The 24,127-nt window shown below is 40.9% G+C and overlaps 1 protein-coding gene across 1 annotated transcript; it reads left to right on the top strand.

The window, feature by feature from the left end:
- The first annotated feature begins 345 nt into the window (after nt 1-345).
- On the top strand, nt 346-22,320 carry LOC121703965 (cAMP-dependent protein kinase catalytic subunit PRKX-like). The gene is made up of 8 exons (XM_042084445.1): nt 346-888; nt 5,757-5,925; nt 6,462-6,725; nt 8,053-8,172; nt 12,316-12,411; nt 14,239-14,296; nt 17,424-17,501; nt 17,710-22,320. The coding sequence occupies exons 1-8, from the start codon at nt 726-728 to the stop codon at nt 17,833-17,835; spliced, it is 1,074 nt and encodes a 357-aa protein (XP_041940379.1). The 5' UTR covers nt 346-725; the 3' UTR covers nt 17,836-22,320.
- The last annotated feature ends 1,807 nt before the right edge of the window (nt 22,321-24,127 follow it).

The raw sequence follows: 24,127 nt of genomic DNA on the forward strand, positions 1-24,127 counted from the left end.
CAGCTGGTGTAATCCATTCTGATAAATAATGGAAATTATTATGGTCTCTCAGTCTCTTCGCAGAGGTGACAGACGGTCATCTGACAAGGAAGATGAATGTGTCAGAGAGGCTCATTGTAAAAATATCTGTTTTCAATTCATTATAAGAAATGTAAGCCATAAAAACACCATGCAATACTGTAATTACAGCATATGTAATAGCTTACAGTAGCCTACCAAGGTCACACCGCAGTTAATGCGTCCTCTAAAGAAACTATTGTCAGTCCAGTTTGCTACCAGTCTATGCTTAGACTCCACCTCCTCTCCAGTCACTGTTTACATGTGCATGAGACGTTATGCATTTGATCTCTAACGCCTTAATTGGACTGTGAGAAAACGCGTTGTTGTGGTGTTCGTTTACGAAAGCGTTTTAATGTAGGCTACGTCTTTCGATGAAACCGGATAATTTAAAGGCGCTATCCTGACGCCAGCAACTTTGTTCATCTGACAGTGGCAATACCGCATAGGCTAGAGAGGAAAATTGGCAAAGTACAACTAATCCGATGCTGCAGAAGAGAGCACTTGCTTTAGCCTGCACGGATATTTAACATAGGATTGAAGAGAAGGAAGGAGAGAAGATGAAACTATTTGCCTGGGATAGACCTGACTATACCAGATGCAAAGGCTATTGCTCCTGAAACTCCGAAATCGTGAGACCAAACGATAGCACGGATGGTTTTGCGAGTATGACTGCCGCAAAAGCCACCACAGGAGTAGGCGACTCAGGTCTCCCCCGGGACAGTGACAAGAGAAGTGCCAGCAGTGCCTCACCTGCTGGTGCAACATCACTGGTAGTGAAAAGCACAAGGGGATATTCGTTAGACGACTTTGATACGGTTGCTACTGTTGGTGAGTAGCCTACAACTCATGTATGTTATGTGGATATTGTTGTTATCGTTTAGTTTTCATTTCTCTTTTTTATTTTTCTCTAACTTCGTAATGTATTTGAAAGAAATTTCAAGCTCACCCTGATCATTAATTTGATGCTGTCCTCACGTGGCTTCAGCGGTTTAAGTGCTGCATACAGTAGGCTATGAGATCTCGGTGCTTCGTCGTTTTTGTGTGTGCCTTCCTTAAGTCCAGAAACAGTGGGGTGAAATCATTTTTATCATATGGTCCGGCTGTGTTTTGTGTCCTTAGCTACCTGCAGATGGCGTAGATTCATTAAGTGAAAGGATTCCAGGTCCTTTTAGAGAAACTCTGTTCACATTACGAAACAAGACTTAATTAGTTAACGCCTAAAACAGAACTCTACGCCTGCATTCAAGTCAATGGAAAGTAAACAAGTCAATATAAATGTGCTTCATTTAGGCCCAATTGACAGTTTCCTTAGACATATGGAGTATCTTCACCTGGGAGTTTGGTCAAGGAACTCATGTAGGCTATATTCAGTGGTGTGATAAATGTCACTGTGATTTCAGAAAATAGGCCTATTCAGACCCTATCACCTTAACATTATATGCTGCACCCTAGACTAAAATCATCTAAATGAATTGTTTCCCTCATCAATATAGACAATACATGATAGGCTTTATGGCAAAGCAAAAACAGGATTTTAGAAATGTTACTGTAGTTGTTAGATATGTTAAAAATATTTCTTAATTTGAAAAATAAGTTGAAAATTAAAACATGAAATTGACAAGTAGTATTGATGTGAGATGATGTGACAAGCAGTGTACCCCAGGAATTGGGAATTTTCCATCCTTTCCTGAAAATCCTCCACTCTGTCAGGTTGGTTGCAGACAGCCGGTGGACAAATCAGGTCTCTCTGATTAGGCTCAAGTCAAATGTGTTGTGTTCTTGGGGTTTCTCTGGCTGGAGCCCCCAGGTGAAACCCTGAGCGACCAGTTCCTCCTATGCCATAGTCCTATAGTGGGTACCCGTGCTGGGTGTAGAGGACTGCAGCGTAGGAACCCAGACTCTCATTCTCTTTCCTGCAATCAGCTTGTCCCTATTAGCGTCACCAGCATAGCGTAGCATTGATCAGCATAGTGCGATGGTTGGCCAGCTGCTCCTCTAGGACTTGCATTGTGTTAGCTGAATGCTTTATGTGCAGGGTCATTGTCCTGTTGGAAGTTAGGCCCTGCATTAGGTTTTCATTGCGGATATCTCTAATGATGTACTTTGTGCCGATTAACTTTCTTCATTTGGGGTTACCGCCAGAGTCGGGGGTGCACTCAGCTGGATTTATGAAGGGTGATAGTGCACTGATCTCTCCCCCCAATCTTCTGTTTTCACTATTATCGAACCAACTTGTCCACGGTTTCTTGCTGAACTTGAAAACCTGCTGTTGCTTGTTGTCTAACTTCCTCTTCCTGCTTGGAAATAAACTCAGGAGCAGCCTCCTCTCTGGCAGGAGAGCTTTGTGCCACACATTCCAAACATCACCTGAACCAAATCCTGCTGCTCTTCTCTCTAGCTGCCAAATGATGCTGCTGTTCGCCAAGGCTGCCTGCAGGATCTTCAGACTTCAGCAAAGTCGCCTCCAGGCTCACCTTAGCATATTTCAATTTCCCCAAAAAGCTAGTCACCGATAACTCTAAAATCAATTTCCCTTACAATGTCACACTACTTAAAACAGCACCCCTAAACTGCCACCATACACGTAGCCACAACAACCTAAATTGTAAGCTGTGCTTTTGATTTACCTCAGTGGTGTTGGTAGCCTTGAAAATTGATCTCCTGACCAGTTTGCCCTGCCACTCAACATTGAGTTATACCATCAGCTTCTCTGATGTGAAACAAAATCTCTTCATCATGAAAGTGTTCTAGCTTTCCTGTACTAATAGACAGACGTCTGCATTTGTTGGATTTAACCTTCAACCTTGTCCGTTTCAGGTTATCATTTAATTTATCTAACAGCCACAGAGTACTGTATACAGGTCTTACTCATATACATATTCATCTATATGTGTGACATATTCTGTACACAATGCATTATTTGGTAATGAAATAATTTGTCATGCCATTAAAATACATTTCGGGTTTTTATTTACTATATTGAAAGCACTTCACTTCTGAAAGATCATACGGATCGATGAGCACAAAATGCACTTTTTACCCATATGACATGCATGTTAGACGGAAAATTACATTATTCTGAGATGGTAGGTTGAACACATGTTTTAGTGGTAATGCCACTGAGGTTAATCCTGTTACTGAGGTAATACATTCACATACATTTATTAATTTGCCAGGTGTTTTTATCCAAAGTGAATTACAACAAAGTTGTACATTATTTCTTACTATCAACATCAGTAACTAGGCTATATCATTTACTACAGCAGCTGCTGCTATAATTGTGCTATGGCCAACATTGAATCCAGATTGATAAGGACTTTGAAGACTGAGAAATGTATAAAGCTGTTTATTTTACAAAGGATAGAATCAGGAGCTTGGAGACAGGTCTGTAGTGGTTCAAATCACTTGAGTACCCTCAGCTATATATGGAGGGTGGGCAGTAGGGCTTGGTAATATCAATACACCAAATAACCACCTGACCTGCCTAGTTTATTGTGATTTCCCTCTACATTCTCTTTATACTGTCTTTTGGGGGCCTAGAGTGCCAATGGTCAGGGACACACTGTATTCAATGCCAGAGAGCTTTCCCACTGACCCACAAAATATTCAGCAAAAGGGCTCCCCTGTCCATGACACCATTTCTAGTGGAGTAGAGTGAGCAATCTTAATGATGTTGGTATCTTGCTGTATCTCATTGGTAACTTGTTACGTCTGGGGCTATTTTAAGAAACATCACTAATAATAGCTCTTAAGCTGCTGTGTGTAATTGTAAGTAGTAGCTATACAATGTAAATAAACAACCGTTGTAGGCCCCCAAAATACCACTAGGTTCTGGCTAAGGCCCTGCTTTTGCAAGATGTGTTATTAAAGCCATCGATAATACTACAGCGAATATTAAGCTCATCCTCTATCCGTTTAGCCACAAGCACTTCATGATGGAGCATACAGTGTGTGAAAATTGCATTCAGGGCTTTCTGCTTGATGAGAGCTGTCACTCCACTGTTATTCCCAGTCATAGCCACGGCCGCGTTTGAACACACTCCCACACAACAAGACCAGTCAAGTCTATTTGCCTCAGTATACGTGTATATACTCTTTTGATCCCGTGAGGGAAATTTGGTCTCTGCATTTATTCCAATCCATGAATTATTGAAACACACTCAGCACACAGTGAGCACACAGTGAGGTGAAGCACACACTAATCCCGGCGCAGTGAGCTGCCTGCAACAACAGCGGCGCTCGGAGAGCAGTGAGGGGTTAGGTGCCTTGCTCAAGGGCACTTCAGCCATGCCTACTGGTCGGGGTTCGAACCGAAGCGCTAAGCAGTAGGCCACGGCTGCCCGCAGTGTACTCGTCCAAAACTTGAAACCGCTTTAGCACCAAGCCTTGGAACAGACCATACTCCAGCAACATGCAAGGTCCATCTAGAGGTGCCATGCCAGGGACCTCCTTGTTACGGAGCCCACCCTGCAGAGAGACAGGAACATCTCGACAGGGGTGATGAAGCTATCATGCTACAATGAGGAAGAAATTTCCGAGATCCAAGTGCAAATGGCAGGCTGATTCAGAGCATACAGTAGTCTACAGAAGAGACGGCAGTCCCACATTGCCCTGGCCCTGGAAAGCAAACACCCTGCGGAGCAGAGGAGCAGCTAAACTGGCCAACCATCCCTACAAAAGATCCCTACAGCTATGCTGATGATGCTATTCTGGACATCCTCAGTCAGATGCATAATATCATAAATGGCCACAACAACAAAGAGGATTGTCTGAAGAATTTGTTGGCATTTGTGGATGCCCGCATCAAGGGTTTGTCTGGTTATGTTGCTGATCGGACCATAAATCACAGCAAAGAAGAATTTGTTGAAGAACCCATCATGAATGTGGAGTGGGGTGGGTCTGGGATGCCGGACACTACTGTTGAACCTTCTGGATGTGTCTTGGGCTAGTTCAATGAAACACCAAGAAAGGAATGTGCCTGCTTAGTAAGTCTGAAATGTTCACGAAGGCTGTTCTGTTGGTGATGCTGTTTTGCGTACAAAGGTTGCTTTGTTGGTGAATTTGTTGCATTGGTTCAAGGCATTCAGGCTACTGGCAGCACATATGTATAAGTATATATACTCTTTTGATTTGGTCTCTGCATTTATCCCAATCCGTGAATTAGTGAAACACACTCAGCACACAGTGAACACACAGTGAGATGAAGCACACACTAATAATGGCGCAGTGGGCTGCCTGCAACAACAGTGGCGCTCGAGGAGCAGCGAGGGGTTAGGTGCCTTGCTCAAGGGCACTTCAGCCGTGCCTACTGGTCGGGGTTCGAAGTCTGAAGCGCTAACCAGTAGGCCACAGATGCTACGCCATGGTACTATGAAGTAGGGCTATTACGACTCCTGGGTACAACTTACGGCGTGTTTGTGACTGCCACCAAATGTGCATTGTTGAAACCTGTGTCATGTTGTTTCATGTTAAATATGATTGGCTGTTGATTGGACACTGTTGGATATACCCCACCTCCAACACAAGGAATTTAACACCTCTCCTGTATCTGAAATTCAATTAGCAATGAATTCTAAATGTGTCTCTGTGCTACAAATAACTGTTTATTAATTGAATCTACATATTGCATTTAATTTCATATACAGTCATTCATCTTGCACAGTTATGCTATGTTTCTGCATTTTCTGTTCCCGTAGGGACAGGTACATTTGGTCGTGTGGTTCTTGTCAGAGACAGGAGAACGAAGCGTTATTATGCACTGAAGTCCATGAAGATTGCAGATGTGATTAGGTTAAAACAAGAACAACATGCCCACAATGAAAAAGAAGTTCTTATGGAGGTGAATCATCCCTTCCTCGTCCAACTGTGAGTTGCTTGGTTGTCAATAATTCAATAAGTCCAAAGGGAATGCTTTCTACAGTAAATGGTTGGAAATCAAGTGGGAAACAAGGCTTCTTTTTAGCAGTTTGTTATGTAAAAAGGTGTTTAGTTTACTGTTCTTGACAAATGAATCAAAATTATTGCTAGTCACAGTATCTGATAGATGGAAAATCTATCAGATGTGTTTGTCTGTGTTTTATCTTGTAAACATTCTGAAGATGTATTTGTCAGCAAGCAGACCAGAATACTTTAACATCTGGTGTGATTGTCCCACTTGAGAGATGGCAAGCAAGGGAAAAAACATAAGCTGAAACAGCATATTGTGCTGTAAAAAATGCTGTCCTAATGGTGGTGTAATTTATCAAATATGATAGTGAATCCTCCTAGCCTACCATAGTCTAGACTATTGTAGTAGCCTATGTTTTAAGATTTTCACAGAAGTGACTTCCATGATGCTTTTAATTTTAGGATGATAGCACTGTGAAACTACATTGAATGAATGGAGGCATTTCTGCCCTTAGCTTTTGGACCCATCATGATGACCGGAGTCTTTACATGCTGATGGAGTATATGCCTGGGGGGGAGCTTTTCAGCTATCTACGCAGCAAGGGCAAGTTCAACAATGCCACTGGACTCTTCTTCTCAGCGGAAATTGTGTGTGCCATAGAGTATATGCATGCAAAGGAGATTGTATACAGAGACTTGAAGCCTGAGAATATACTACTGGACTGTGAGGGGCACATCAGGCTCACAGACTTTGGCTTTGCCAAAAAACTTGCGGACAGGTATGGATTACTTAATCTCCACCACCGATGACATACCTTTAGTCCAATCCGTATTCACTTTACTATAGATAACTAAATGACAATTAGTCCTCATGAACATTTATTCAATTTCCATGTCAGGTGGAGCTCACTGTGCAGAGAGAAAGTCCCAGTAAAGTTAAAGGTAGTACTAGCACGAGTGAGTGCAACCATTAGGTTTTATATAGGAGTTGGACAGCTCCTCAAAGGGTATATTGCAATTTTGCAGTCACCATAATTTGTTACCAACTTAAAACTGTCTTTCATGGTTTGAAAAAAAGGAAAAAAAAAAACATCACTTTCCTCACAGAGGAAATATGCCAAATTTACTATGTTGATGAAGTAGCTGAATCATCAATCTGTTGGTCATCAATTATTAATGTAGATTTTATATTTGTTTTACTGAAGAAACTGAGGAATTACCACCTTTATTTATTCTAGCATGTGATGCAGCTCACTGTGTCTGTTAATGGATGGGAGCAGTGTTCTCAGTAAGCAGACAGGATATTCTGTTCAGTGCAATATGCATCACTAGTGCCATCCAGTGGATACAAGCTTGAGCAAAATAATGATTCTGCCAACTACTTAAGAAATTGACTGCAAAGTCACATAATAGTATAATCAATTCATTGATGTAATTGACACAGTTCTACTTGTAACATTCTCTCTAACATTGCACTTTGTAAATTGATCCATTTGTAGACTTCACCGTCTTTAGATACTTGAAAAGCAGCATTGCCAATGATGTATTAATGACTCCTTTATTACAAAAACAGAAGAAGTTTGCGTGGGTAAATGATAGAACAGTGTTCAAAGAAGGAGATGGAAAGCAAGAGTTTCTATCTTACATTCGAATAAAAGGGCTCTGTATATTTTTAAAAGACGACTCTGTTTTGTGGAGACATGCAACGTTACTGCATATGTGTGCTGTTAGGAAAGTTTAGGTCGCCTGATAGGGAAAGCACAGACTGACAGGTAGATATCGCTGATCAGTTATATTGCTACCTGTGGCTAAAAAGCACACCTGTCCTGGCGTTTTGGGCTCACAGTTAGGGCAGACTTGGCAGAAGTTGAGGGCTGCACACACACAACACACACTCATCTACACATGTCAGGACTACTTCCATTATTTCCATCAGGAAGGAGAGTGTAGGATTAGAGGCTATGTTTTGATTTATTTAAACATTATGTTTTACATGTGATGACATTTTATGTGTTGGTTAAATCCAACCAAGACTAATATTCTCTTCTTTTGGAACTCTATGCCTGACACTTATGCTTTGACAAATTCTTCCTCTCCGTATTTAAGAACCTGGACTCTGTGTGGTACTCCAGAGTACTTGGCTCCAGAAGTCATCCAAGGCAAAGGTCATGGAATAGCAGTGGACTGGTGGGCTCTGGGGGTGCTCATCTTCGAGATGCTTTCTGGGTAAGTTTACGTGAACGTCAATGGTATTGGCCAAAAGCCTCCCTGATTATTATTGGATTTCCTTTCAACTACGGCAGCCATAGTACACACACTCATTTCCCATGGTAGAGCAGACATCTACAATATGGTACAGTCATTTAAGTGTCACGATGTGAAATAGCAGGAAACCTCTCAGACAGCACTACTAAAGCTGCACTGCCTGGCGGACAGTTTGCCTCCGTGTCCACTGTTCACTTGCCAAGTTAGTCATTGTGGTGGGTTGGACAGAGAAGAGGTTCATTCAGAGTTGTGAGGCTCATATGTCAGCGTCTGTGTAAAGTGTGCTGTCCTCACCAGCATGGGGTTATTAGTCTTTAAATAATAATACTGCTATTTGTCCAATTCCAGACTATGAAATCGGTAATTCAATATGCAACTGGGAGGTAAGTCAATATGATAGAATTTATTAGACCCTGCTGGTGTCATTAGGGATAGCGACTATCTTACTGAGTTGGCTGAGGTGAAACAGTTTTCTTCAGAACTTCAACTCAAACGTTTATTATGATATAATTTTTTCTTCTGCTTTGATTGTTTTGGAATTCAACACATATTGACATGGTATAGGATTATTATACATCTTCCAACATTTTGTGAAATACGTTCCCAGTCTAATGTTCTTGGTGACGGACGTAGGTTAAAAACTATGCCCTCCTGCCACCAGAGGTCATCAGAGGGTTGTAATTGAGACCTACAGTGCTGTGTGCTCTGAAATCAGCTGTCCTAAAGAGGTTGATTGATTGATGGAATTTGTATAAGCCCTGTGGAAGTCCACATAATTACAGCATCTTAGAATTGCAACTAAACAGTTCATGTAGTAATTAGACTATTTATAAACAAAATCTCAAATCATAGAGGAAAATACCCTCTACCCCCAAAAATTTGATAGCCATGTTAGCTTAAAGGATTTGGGTACACTCGGGTTGACTGGCCTACATTCGGCTTGGTTGTGTGAGTAAATTACCTTCATTTCCTACGAATAAGCAGCGGATGTTTGGATCAACGTGCTCATCGTGATGCCAATGGTAACTGGCTTGGGACTGGGACTCTTACTCAGGAAGAGGTTATAGTGCATTGAGTGTAAAATGTTTATCACATTTAGAATAAGAGGGATTTTTTTAATAGCTGATTTTATGGCCGTGCTCAGAGAACCCCCACGTACTGACCCAGAAAGACACTGCACTGAGACTTTGACAGTGTGCTCTCTCTCTCTCTCTCTCTCTCTCTCTCTCTCTCTTTTTCTTTCTCTCTCTCTCTCTCTCTCTATCTATCATTCTCTCTCTCCATGAATGCGTAGCTCAGTGCTGGCTTTGTATTAACGCCTCTGCACAGTTGACCCACTAAAGTGAATTGGATTGGATTCCAGTCACAACAAAAGTGTTAATGAGTTTAATAACAGCCTCTCTCAACATATATCCTTTAACGGTGCTCTTTGTCAATTTGCAAATGCATATTGCTCTGGCAAAAATGCCTTTATTTACAATGAGAGACTTCTTGTCTTTTTCCCTTACTGTGGCCTGCTCTAGTAAGGGTTAGGTTTACCTGCAGGCTAAGAGAAATGAAAGGTCCACATGCTGTGTCTATTGGCACACGCTCTGTGCTTCCACTGACGATGCTAAGAGCACTATACATACTGTATATCCCCTTCTGTCTGGCTAAATATCTACTTCCTCAGAGTAGAGCAGTTGACCTCCTCTTCACACTGGTGCCCCCGGGAGCCTCTCTGATGGCTTCGGCTGATGTCCCCAGCAGCCTGACTCACCCTGCCTAATCTGTGTGTACCTTTCACAGGCCCCGAGTGCTCCTCTGACCCCATTCCCCCGCAGCGTGGCCTATGTGCAGCGGCGGCAGGGCAGGAGACCGTGTTATCATTGGCTTCCAGTTGGCTCCTTCTTGGCAATGGCTCAAAAAGGAAGGAAGTTTGGCTTTCCATGGTTTTGCTTTGCCATGCGAGCAAATAAGATGTCCCCGTCTGAGGGGAGGCCGCGCCACACCAAATTAGTATGGGAACTGGCAGAGGAGTTCTGTGCTGTTATTCTATTTATCTGTGTTGGATATCCGTTCAGAGATGAGTAAAGCACTTAATCCAGGATGACATGACTGGAAGAGTTTTGAGCATGACACTAGTGATTCTTAACTGCCTTGAACTTTGCAAACACAGGCACCATTCTGACCTCTTTAGCTTTAGATAACGGGAGGTAAAGGCTGCCAGCCGCCTTACATGTATATGACCAAAAAACAGCCCACCACATCTAGTCACAGTAAATCAGGCTTTCTTTGAAGTGTCTGCCCCTAAAGTGAATGTCCTTTGCCCATGTGGTTGGGGGGGGGGGGGGGGGGAGGGTTGTGCAAGGGGGTTCAGCCGTTTGCTCAGAAGCCAAGACTAATGTTCTCTAAATTCTAAGGTTTGAAAAGTGTAATGATGGCATTCTTGTTTTGTCAAAGGTCTCATTCTTCCACCTTGAAATATTTAGCAAGGCTTGCTGAAAACCACCACTTATTCCTTGAGGTGATGTGATGCTGCAGCTTTAGTCTTGACCCTTGACACATTACGTAATGCTCTGAACATCTGGGTCACTACTGACAAAGCCCACCAAATGCCTCATGATTTGTCTACATAGTTTGGAATATCTATGTAGTCACCCTGCACTAGCTTCACTCAGTAATTTGAGATCCAGATTTGGAGGTAATAGTGGCTTGAAATCTGGATTTGAATATAATTTATGACTGCAATACTGCAATACTGGAAATCTTTAGGTAGCTTTACGTAGCTGTCACAGCATCTTTTACCTCCCATTTAATTGCCATTTTACAGCTGCTTTCATTTAAAGTGACATACATGTGCTGTTTGGAAGTACACTTATTAACTAATACACTTAGTCAGACAGTGGAATAAGAATATTCTCTCAATAATAATTCTGATTATGAGTATTTTATATTTTTAGTAGTTATGTATAGTTTATATGTTGACATTTTCATAGTTATGTGCAGTTATGTGTCGAAATGAAAACAGCTATGCTAACCTTGGGTAGAATATAACCCTGAAATGGGACTTTGCACGACACGCTATGAAAGAGTAATGTTGGCAAGTCACAGGTGTTACATAAATACAGAGGACTTGCATAACATTGTGAAAGTCTGCGTGGCCATCCATTAGGCATTGCGTGAATAATGACCGTCTGGACGGATTCGGAGCTGGCACACGACCCCATCATGTCTAGACTGGGTTGACAGGGTCGTCCTGTCACACTCCAGGAAGCCTCCTCTGCCTTTTCTGTCGTACCTACAGTAGGACTTTTTTATCCCGTAGAAGCCATTTGTACCGTTAGTCTGTCGCCCACTGACCTGCAGACTAGATTTAGAGAGACCTCTGGAACTCTGGGAGCTCTGGTGTTCACAGTGTGTTTAGAGGCCCTATACCCTGCTAAAGCCATCAGGCCTATTGCATGAACAACCCTTAGCCAAAATTCATTAAAAAGTCATAACAGCTCTTCTCCCCCTTAAACCTCTAAATCAAATCGCTCCTCGTTATTTCCGTCATAGATTGGGAAAAAAAACATTTGTTTTATGCTAATTTTGGGACAGTAACATAGTATACATCTTCATAGGGTGTCCTATCAGCTATAAAATAATTCACCATAAAACCATAAAATCCTGTTAATGATCATAAATAGGCCTGCACTGAATACTGTCTTGTACAATGTTCTCAGTTGGCATCTATGCTTATTTGAAAAATATTTTTTTTCCAGACACCGACTATTGTCTTAAATAATTCTATATCAGTTGAGTTCATGCTAAAGACAACAACACAGCGCTGTTCAATTCATTATAGCCAGTTGAACTTACTTGTCGGAAGATACGTAAAAAATATAACAAATGGTTACACATGATCTACCTGAATAGCAGCATATACATAAACCTAATTGTTTATGTATATGCTGACTATTCAGCCCATACAGCTGTCACATTTCAGGATATGATTAATGTGGTTATTACCTAAGCACATTCTTACAATTTTCATTTTACGAATCATTTAATCCCACCAGTAACTTTTGGCCATTCACTAAGTGATGTATGTTTAATTTATGCTCCCCCTTTCTGTTTCAGGCATCCTCCCTTTTTTGATGACAACCCTTTTGGCATTTATCAAAAGGTTCTCTCTGGCAAGCTGGAATGTCCTCGCCATCTGGATTTCTATGTGAAGTAAGAGCAGAGTGTGTGATGGTAAAAGTGCCTTGATTTCTAAGAAATGTCTCCTAAGGTTATGTTTCACCTGTTAGATCCGGTTAGTGTGGTCCTCATCCTTAATTAATCTCTGGAGATATGGCTGTTATTTTTATCTAATCCTGCTAATGCATTCATGTTGTGTTTATTGTGGTCCTGATGATCTTAATGAGAGTGACCTTCAAAGAGCCCAACATAGACCTCCTTTTGAGTCTGGTGTGTGTTTTAGTTCCAAGCCACACAAACAGATGCTGAAATCAATCTGCTGCTAGAATTAGAGAAACTGTAGTGATCAAAGAAATAGAGTTAATTTCTCAGGAAACAAGAACATATAGCAGCCTGTGCAATGTGTATTGAATGTCATATGTGTGTGGAGGGGTGATTTATTACATGCGTTTACTGTAAATCACCAGAGATATTCAATTTGAATGAAGCATGATTGCATGAAGTATTGTGAAAGGTTTGCACTAAACTGATATTAAAGCAATTGCCATCAAACTTCTACGGCTTATGCCTTTGCCTTGACAGAAAGGTTGTTACGTTAGATCACAATAGAGATTTAGACAGCTGCAGGAAGAGCTTTAGGAAGAGCAATAATCAACAATAAGAATATTAGTATATCCACGTTCCTTTCAGCTGTCTAAATAAAATCCATACCGTAGATGTTTGATTTCCTTGAATCTTTTATGTCAGTTGTGAATCAATTTTAATGATGTTGAACGAAGACATGTCAGTTGTAAATCAATTTTAATGATGTGAAACGAAGACTTACACATGCAAAAAACTGTTAAGGAGCAAAAACAGGGAAGCTTTGATGAAATGTCCATCATGAGTAGTTGAAATTAGGGCGTTTGGCATTATCAAAGGAATATATCAACAAAACGTTAGTACATCCTGTTCCTCAGGATAAGTGTTCCTCACTTCACTGTTGAATAGCAAATGTAGGGATAATATTTTCAAATGTTAGCTGACAGCTGTTGCAGTGCTCTGGAAAATGGAAACGAAAAAGAAACAAACCTAGTATCAATTCATACTGCAAGCACAGTATGAGTGTTTGTCATGTGGTTATGAGATTTACAGAATTCTACACAGATTTGGTATATTTCCTCTCAATCTACATAATGTATTTTATGTCATTTCCTGTCTTTCGCCACGTGTATGATGTTCATGTTTAGGGAGACTGATATTTTTTAGTCACATAGTGTTGTTGAGGACTCTTTTCTGATTGGTTAAAGGAAAATTCCGTTATTTAGCACTTTGAGTCCCTTTTCTACTGAGTGGTTAGTGGTGTTCGTTGATGTTCCAAAACAAGTAGCGTAGCGAAATACAGTTTCTGTCGTTAATATTACTGCACCACCGTCTTTGCTTTAGGCTCAAATATTGAGTGGAAGTTTATACACGGTTGTGAGGTGTCTGAAGAAATAGTTCCACAATAGCAAATAAGACGGTTGGAAATCATACATTGCACCGATATATTTGATTTTAATAATCAACGAACACCACTAACCACTCTGTGAGTTGCACAGTTTTGAAAACAAACGTTAAGGGTTGTTTTAGGACATGTTTGAGCATGCCTGTAGGCAGCCACTCTGACTAGTCAAAGGCGATTCAAAACGAGTCAGAAAAGTCGAGACAGGACCAATCGTCAAAATTTCGGTGTCCACCACTCTAGTTCATCCGAAATAAACCAGAAAGGGGACTTAAAAGGGCTAAATACCGGAATTTTCCTTTAACGTTAGTGGTCATTGTTTTTAGCTATGCTCCTCCTCCTCTTCACTCAGATATTTTTTCTGTTGTCTTTTTTAGAGACCTCATCAAGAAGTTACTTATTGTTGACAAAGCAAAGCGACTGGGGAACCTAAGAGTAAGTGGGCACTGTGGCTGTAAAGTGAACAAACTTCTGTCTTAACCTGGAATGCCAACCCATTTTTTTGTATGTTTCAAAGTGGTTTCCACCCCCTACTTCCCTCTCAGCATGAGAGCTACCGGCCAGTGGAGACATGTTGTTTTTCGGCTGTTTGTGCGTTCTGGAGCTGACCAACCCAGAGTCTGTGGGATTTATGGGGTGAGGTGTGTCACTGCTTGACCAGAAGCTGCCTCTGATGTATTTTATGATGGCCATTAATGAGCCTTTGCACCACTGGGGTCAAGTACATTTAACTCTTTGTGGTGCACAATTGAGCCATCATGGGTCAGTGCGATTGATGTATGGGGATTGTGGTATGTATGGCACTTGTGGAGAGCCACAAGGTCCACACCATACCTGAAAAACACCCATCAGCGGGAAATAGAGAGATCAGTTCTCCATTGATGGAGATAATTTAGCGCAAGAGTTTGGGAGTTTAGTGGCCTCACATCAGGGTCAGTGGTCCAAATTTATTTGTGCACTCTAAGGTATACTCTGAGTTTCAAACTCTTTAATTTCTTAGTTCAGCTATAGTAAGACACAAGAAAAGGAAAAAATCCAGTCTGTTATAACCACCGTAAACAATGGCTTTGCCATGGTTGGACTTGTTTTTCCTGTGCCGCCTTTTCTATGACTGAATTTAAATCTGGGAAAGCTAGTATTGTGCTACTAAAACAGCAGGGTTTTTACAAGGCACAGTTTTATCCTCTGGACAAATAATTTCAGGCAGACAAGAAAAAGATTGTAAAGATTGCTTTCAGATCCATTTGTCGCACAATATCAGTGTCCTCTGAAAATTAATAATTACTGAAGTTTTACTCAAGAAATCTATTGATGAAATCTGTTGATGTCTTCTTGATAACCCAAGTGAAATGCTCACGACGGTTACTCTGTTGGTGATGTTGTGCTTTTTTCTGTTTTGGTTCTTTGGTTAGGCATTCAGGCTACAAGTAGCACATGTTGTGTCGCGACTGACTGCCACTAACCAGTTGAGTACTGTTGTTGTCTTTCGCGTCCTGTTGTGTAATTTTAGGTAGGCTTGGTTGGCCTCTGTGGCAGTGCATGTTGTACCATGAGGAGTGCCTATACATGTACAGATCCAACATGTGGCAACATGTGGCATGTTTGCATCTGCCACTAGCCAATTGTGCATTGGCGTGGAATCTCATTTCATGCTGTGTAATGTGAAATAGGTGTGGTTGCTGATTGGCCATTGTGGGAAATACCCTACCTGTAGCACAAGGAACACCTTAACACCTGTGTATGTCTGAAACTGTAAAAGGTATTGACATTTCCATATCTTCAGTTGTCAAAGCCTGCCTGAGGCCAATTACACCAGGGTATTCTAGGTTCCCATTTTATAAGATTAGTATCAAAGGAAATAATGCAGCTTACTTTATTTTAGATGTCTGACGAAGCCTGGTGTCTAAATATCTATGAAACAGTAGCAGAATCACTAGGCATTTAGATCAGTAGTCTCATATTTCAGTTCTTAAGTTCTCTCACTCCCAGGAAATATTTGTCAAGAAAAAGTTCCTGAACAAAGCACCATTGTTGCTTTCAGTTCCAGACCTCTATGCCTCTTGACATTACAGCTGGTTGTTATACTGTGTTAGTCATGTTAGAGTGAAATACACGGCTTTTACATGTAAAACAACTCACTCAAGATTTCACATGCTAGTACTTAGAGGTTGACTGCTGCACCAACCGGTCATTATGTTTTATGTTGTAGTAAGGATGATTTGAATTCCATACAAGTAACACAACACAAGTATTTTTGATTTAGCCATTCTGGACTACAGTATGTATTTGACTGTTACATAATACATTCACGTCTAGTTTTTAATATGAATTTACAGTTACTTATATTGAATTAAAACCTGCCCTTTATGTAGGCCAGCCTTGGCCAGGGAAGCCAGTGGGAAAGAGCAGATTTTCTGGGCAGATCCACTGGAACATCTGGTGTTCGTACTGTGTTTGTGTCTGTCTCTGTGTTGGTTTATCATGCCTGTAGGAAGTTCTCCCCAAGCTAGCACAGGGCAATTCAGTGCTTTCTCAGAGAGGTGATCCAAGTGTGCATACAGTGCAGTCAGTGAGATAGCAGCTGTGTTGACACAGATTACTGTGGAGAAGCACTCCTAACACCCCTGCTCTCCATAAGCAATGTACAGAGTTGGCAGATTGCCCACTAGATCCATATAAATTGTTATGTCTTTAAAAGAACTGTAGGTTTATGTCATCATACCTTACACCCTTTACACATCAGAGTGAACTGGTTCACAGGTGGTGTGCAATTGTCACTACTGTACATGGGTCATGGAAGACATTGTGTCCTTTAGTGAGAAGGTAAGACGCCTTGCTCTGCAAATAGATTTTCCCAAATACGGCCCTCTTTGTATTTGATCTCATTTATTCCACAGGGCACAGGCATCCACATTTGTTAATAGCTGATGTTTGTTAAATAGCATGTACAGTATATAGTTCTCTGTTGTTGAGCAAATAAAACATAAAACCAAGCAACATTTTACAAGAGATGTCTCACTTGCACTTTTGTGAAGTGTGTGCTATCAGTGAGGAGGTTAAAAATAAGGTGTGTGATCTTCCCAGATGGGTGTGCTTGGTAACTGTGCTTGAGATACGGAGTAGTGCTTGTGTGAGAGGCGCTGCGTCTGTCAGCTGAAGATTCCCAGAATCCTTACTGCCAGACACAGGCACTGGGAACCAAGGCAAGCTGTGGGGGATCATTTTATCATCATTTGTGTTATGCCTCCTCCTCTGAACTTTCCCACGGAAACACAACAGTAAGTGGGGTCTTAGCCACAAAACCAGGCTTAATGGAAACAAAGAGGAGGACGAGGGTGCCATGCTCCTACATGCATGACCCACAGGAGCTCTAATAATATACTAGTCATGGACATGATTTAGGACTTTCAGCTACAAGTGGAACATACATTGAAGTGCTAAATAGTTATATTTAATAATAGTTTAAAAAAAATGTATGTGTGCTTAGTCATGAATATTTTTACTCATGAATACATTTAAATTAAGTCATGTACGTAAATTATGACTCATTATTTCTTTACAGAATGGAGCTGAGGATGTTAAGAGACATCGATGGTTCAAGGCTGTTGACTGGGATGCTGTACCACAAAGAAGACTTAAGGTGATAAGAAAATCCCTTCATTGTGACTGGAGTTTCAGTACAATCAACTTTATAGTAATCTAGACTAATTAATTTAAAGCTCTTTGATATTTATTTCTAATCCTGCCAACAAATGACGGAGACAATGCAAAGCCTTAACTATTCAGTTAGACTGTGAAGTCGATCTGACTGGCTCGCCTGTTTATCCCGCTTTAATCCTTTTATCCAGCCACCCATAGTCCCCAAAGTCACCCATGAAGGAGACACATCCAACTTTGACTCTTACCCTGAGGAGAAGCGGAGGAAGGAGCCTCCTGTGTCCCCAAAGGACCTGGAGACGTTCAAGAACTTCTGAATGACCATTTCACTCTCTCACACAATATTACTCCTGTATGGTACTCTAGCTGTAGAGGAAATGGATAGGATTGTATTGCTCAATGACCTGCAGAGTAGTCGGTTCAGTTGGGGGCATGTACTGTAACATGGCTTGATGCTGCATGCATGTGCAGATCATTGTCGGTTGCTCTTTTAAGTAGGACTCAAAGCAGATGTGGCAAGGAGTTGCACCATAGTTTCTCTTTCCCAGAGAATCACTAAGAGGAGAGACCCTTCCTCTTGTCTATTGCACTGTATTCACATGGTGTTTGACCAAAGACAAAGAGGTGATATTTGCCTTCCACAAAGGACAATGGAGATCAAACACCTAAACATGTCATCTACAGAGAATTGACTGTTTATGAGGTGGAATTTATACGCTTTATGGTGGCACTGTTGAGAAACTGTAGGACTGGAGAGACATTTATAGATGCTTCACGAGTGCTCCTGGTTTCTTGCATTGTTTGAATGCATTCCATGCAGTGGCATGACTAAAAAAAGGTCTCTGTGGGTTCAACAAATCCTTTCAGTCAGAGAGCTTTCACAGTCACAGTAAATTTGTATTTGGCTTCTTGAAGATTATTTTTATTTTGGTGCTTTGTGTTCTCTAGCGTACCTACATTATTCAGGTCATCCCTCGCTTGCCTGCAGTCTGTTTAAGGGCCAGGGGTCTGGTCTTTTGGCCTCTGGTTACATACAGTAGGTTTAAGTGGACTATTCTAGACCTATTAAAAGTAATGAGCTCCACAAAAGCTTGGTGGAGATGAGCCCCTTTATTCTTTACTGGGCTCTCTCAGACATCCCAGGCATGTGGGGACCTCTTCTATTAGGGCACAGACATGTGGAAGTTCACCTGGCCTGAACACTGTCACCTCAGGAGGCTTGTTTACTGGCATAAGGACAACACAGACTGTGCAGTAATGCTATCAGTATTCAGCGTTGGTGTTGGGACTGATTCTACCAACAGCTTCTCCAGAGAAATAGGTTGCACTGTGTGTCTTCTTCCTAATGTTATGGTTATTTGAAGGACACCTGTTTATTGTTTGCTCGCTTTGACAAAACAAGCAAAAGTAGCCAAAGGCATTGATAAATATATGAAAACTACCTTACAAAAGCTATAATTATTCTACAGAATTGTTTTTACTGTGATTTGTATGCAGGAATAAATGGTATGGATAGGTCGACTAGCTCTTTTCACTGCAGTAGATCTGCATTTCAACACTCATTCTCGCTGCAGATGGACTTGTATAATGTCTCTGTTTTATGTCTGTCTGTAGATGAATAAACATTTGCAAGGACAGTAAGTGGAAAATATAGAGTTTATGGATTGTTGTCAAAGTCTTGAGAAAGAGCAGCTACTGCTCATCTGAATCCAGATGTGTTTTAATTAAAGTGACCTCCCATCAGAGGTGGAACTCATTCAAGTCTTTTGTCGAATGACAGAAGCACTTCATGGAGCTCTTTCAAAGCCTCGAGCCACATACAGAGAGAAAGCCAAGCGTAAATGCAATCAAGAGACGTTGGAGATCAATTGCTGTTTGATTGCTCTAGCCACATTGAGAGGCTGCTTGAGACTCATTGTAGCCAGATGTTGAAAAGGTACAAACTCATCCTTTCCAAGCGGTGATCGTCATCCTCGCTCCTCTCAGTAGCAATAGAGCCTGCTTACTGCACTGAGGAGACAGATGGACTATGGAAGTTGTACCATTTTCACCCTGTTCTCAGTCAACAGAGTTATTATACATCCTGTAACCCAGAATATTGCATGTCAACACATGTTCTTTTTTACCATGTTGGTGAACAAATGTTCCTATTCTATCTTCTGTTGAATGACAGGTATGTGTTGTTAGATAATGGTGCATATTTTAGTGTAAAAGAAGTGATCTATGTTACCTTCCATGTTGGAGATTTGAATATAGTCAGGATGATGGTATAGCAGTATGGCTGTCTGCCATTATTTCCACCTGTATGTGGATACGTGGATACATTATATATTAATAGTGTGTGAATGTGAGACTCATGAAATTAGAACTCAACACAAGGACCTCTGTGTGTTTTATTCAGAAGTTTGTGAGCACCATAATTCCCCGCCTATAAACTGAACTATATACATTGATTTTGCAAAATTTCTTGGGCTATGAGGTTAATACACAGGGGAGGGCTATACATGGGAATGCATGCCTTTACTTCATTCTTCTCTCTGATTAAAGCACTGATCTGATTCTGATTTATTGGGCTATTGGGCGCTGTGGTTAATACACAAGTGAAGTCAATACACTTTTTAAAAAATTAGTATTTGCATACAGTCATGCGGTTTGTACAGAGCAGCTAATACATGGGACATTACTGTGTGTGTGTGTGTGTGTGTGTGTGTGTGTGTGTGGGTGGGTGGAATTTAATATCTGTTAATGGCCCAGCCATGCATATGTTATTGTAATGAGTAGCAGATTGTGGAAATACATGTAGTGTTTTTGAAGCATGTTAACTGGAATGCTGTGAACCTCTGGTTTCATGTTCCTATTTCTCTCTGAATATATGATGCCTTGGCTAAATGAAATCGTTTGGCCAATAACTATTGTAATAATCCAATTATTCTCTTGAACACGAAAATGAGCTCTGGGTTGAAAATGGCAAAAGGTGTTGAAATTGCTCACATGTTTATTGTTAGTCAGACCTCCTCTGTTTGAAATAGTTTCACTGTGTGAGTAATTTGTGCTTGGTGGTCTGTTCTCTGACCCACATTTCATTGTGAGTGCACATGTATACCCACACTGCTGTGCACAGTGTGTCTGTTTGGGTGTTTACTGTAGCTTGGGCCTAATTTACCTCCGCGCAGCAAAGTGCATTAACTAACCTGCATCGCAAGTCTGTTTTCATGTGCTTTTATCCCCTCCCTTTCCTCCACAATTATTTATAGCCAGCAGGTTATGTAAGCAGCACACAGCACCGTTCCTGTCCAGATTCTGACAAACAGTTGGTAAAAAGCTTATTTCAGCACTTGGCATATTTTAAACTTGACATTACAAAATGCACTTTTCCCTATAGCTGAGTCAAACACTTCTTTAACAGCTGTTGACCTTGAACATACAAAACATATGTAAATGTATGTATAGCTGTAATAGTCGTATTCTATAAGACCAGCATATGCTGTGAAAGATGGAGTGACATATACATTAAACAATAAGTTGAACAGCTACATAAAATAAGTCATCATGGCTGTATGGCCAGTCATGCATATTTAGAAACAGCCATTGCCTTCAACATGAGTTTTCATGTCCTGGGATGACTGTGTTTGCATACCATACCATGCCTGTCAGCATCAAATATCTCACAGCAGTTTGAACCTTCTCAAAAAGTCTATTTTGCTATTCTGTTTAGTCTTTTTCAGTGCCTTAAATATGGCATCATGTGCAACTATACAGCTCATAGTGTACTGGAGAACAGCACAGTAGTACAGTACATTCATGATTCCAGCTATCGTACATGTATTCTGGCTGAATATGTTGGTATACTATTTAGATTAAAAATGTTATAGGGTGAGATACCATGCATGTTTTGCACATTTATTACTTTCATTAAATTATTATATTCATACCAAATTTTTGAAAAAGTGAAATGTTATTGGTAGATTATGGTACTTTAATGTTGTAAAGAATGTGCTTACCTTTTTGTGTTTATGTGATACAAGGTAGGTGACAGGTAGAAGTCAGTGTCACCTTGGATTGACTGCTTTGTATTTTAACAGAAGGGATGATATTGATGTCATCATTTAGTACGGACAAATGTATGGAAGTATGTTGGATAGGCCAGTGGAAAGTTTCAGAACACAATTGATACTATATGTTTAGTTAGATCTCTCTTTCCCAAACCTTTGAACTGATAGTACTGTAACTTAAACAAAGTTGCATCAATTAATGTCAGAATTTCAACTCTACAATGTTTATTTGAAGTTAAGGGCTGATTTGTAAAGTAAACACTAACAGATAGCTATACCTGTAGAGAGACAAAAATGATTTCAGATGATGAAAGAATTACAGCAATGTGTGTGGTTAGATTATGTCAAGGACTGCTTATTCTGATTTAGAAACCTTTGGCAGCATGTCTGACATTTGTAAAGTCTTTGACTTTTAAAAAATGTAATGTAAATATTAAAAAATATATGTTGCATTATACCTTGACAGATGTGTGGAAGCACTGCCATGCCCGTACTGCTAAACACGGATGACTGCATGCTCATGGATGAAGGATAGAACTAGTTGGCCATAATATTGCTCTAATGTGACATGTTGATCTGTAACACTGGACACATGGGCCCTGTTAAATATGGTGATCCTGTCACATAATGATTTAATATTATTTTGATAGATATTTTGTGATGGGTGTTTATTTTCTTTGATCGTCTGTGTCGTGTTTCCTTTGCTTTGTCTTTTTCATTTAACATGTTTGTCTGTTTTCCACATTTAAAAGTTGCCACAATTAAATGGATACATATGTCAACAAAGCAGGCATGCTTCCATCAACTCAAATGAGCACATTAAAACCCTCAGAGGACACCTGTTTGTGATTACAGTAAATTGCTCAAGACTTTGCTTCAGTGCCCCATCTCTGCTTCTTGGCCCCATAGTCTTCCTTGTTGGATTAAAAAAAAATTGGCTTTGGTGATAGCAATAACAATGGACCAATGGACACTAACCAAACAGCCTGTTTGCTCCAAACTAATAATGATGTACGGATTGACATAGACAAACCAAATTCATTATGCTAAACCCATACTGTGAGCCTGTGACTGCATGGGATCTAATGCACAAGAGGATTACAGTGTAAAAGGCTTTTACATTGTGGTCTTGCATATGTATAAAAAATCTGTTTTTAGAATCAACCATGCTATTATCAGGTACAGGTCCTTTTATTTATGGCAGATGTCTTCCCTCTTAAACATTGTAAACCACTGCATGGGAACGGTTCCTCCAAGTCAAGAATACAATATCTTCCAAAGTCTTGGACTGGATCCACCTCAGCCTCCGCTTTGTGAGGAGGGCAGGGCCTGGAAATATTCATGTCATTGAAGTGAGAACAATCTGATTGAGCAAGCAGACATTGTCTCATTCTTCAGTGATTCAGGTCTATTTCCTGTCAGAAGTATCCCACACAAACCCCCAAGAAGGCACCTGCCTGACACTCCGCAGTAATAGTCTGGGTCTGATTTTGGAGAATGGATTAGACTGCTGGTGTAATGCCAGGTGACTCAGCCTAGCATGGTCGCTATGGAACAGAAACACTGATATGGGACCGTTTGTCATGCAACATGGCCTATGATATGTGATAACATCTATTTCTCACTGAGTAGGTTATTAAGTATTTTCTTCTTGATATGTTTGCACACTATTTGTTAGATTCTGCCCATCCCAAAATCACATAATTTAGAGAAAATAAAATAATAGCACCTATACTGCACTATCCTGCTGATCTGCTGCAGTTCGATGGGGAGCTTGGAGAGAGTGGACGCTGTGTCCGCCAGGGCTAGGATAGTGATACTATGGCCCCTGAAGCAGACCAAACTCAGAGAAAGGAATGCATTATGTATCTGATGTGATGGCTGTGAGGCTTGGTCCAAGGCTGGGACTTCAGATCCATCTTGCCATGGCAGTTCTCCCGAGACAATCCGTAGAGGAAAGCTAATCAGGATGGAAATGAAACTATCGCGCAGATTTCAACTCTCTATGATTATTTAAAAAGGCCAGTAGTTACTGGCTGTAGGCCCAAAATATAATTTCCATGTGTAGCCCGCCTCCATGAAATTGCTACTAGATACTCATGCAGTCTAGAATATTTCTAATATCAAACTTCACCATCTAAAAATACTTTCTGAAACATTTAACTTGATGACATACTCTGTGTGTGGGGGGGGGGGGGGGGGAGTAAAAAGTCAGCAATAGTTAAATTAATGATACAGATATCATCAAATATTCATGTTGCACAGCACTCTGCTGGAATCATAAAATACTTAGAGGGGGACATCTCACCCCCATCTTCTATCCCAGCATAATGGCATCATCACTTCCCTTCCTCCCTTTCCTAGGCTACTCTGAATGCATTAGTTTACATGATCACATGGAACCATGATAATCATATAATATATGCACACACTAGTCCCGGCGCAGTGAGCTGCCTGCAACTACGGCGGCGCTCGGGGAGGTTAGGTGCCTTGCTCAAGGGCACTTCAGCCGTGCCTACTGGTACAAGTCCAAAGCGCTAACCAGTGGGCCACGGCT

Source organism: Alosa sapidissima, chromosome 2 (assembly GCF_018492685.1).
Source record: "Alosa sapidissima isolate fAloSap1 chromosome 2, fAloSap1.pri, whole genome shotgun sequence".
Taxonomy (NCBI): Eukaryota; Metazoa; Chordata; class Actinopteri; order Clupeiformes; family Clupeidae; genus Alosa; species Alosa sapidissima.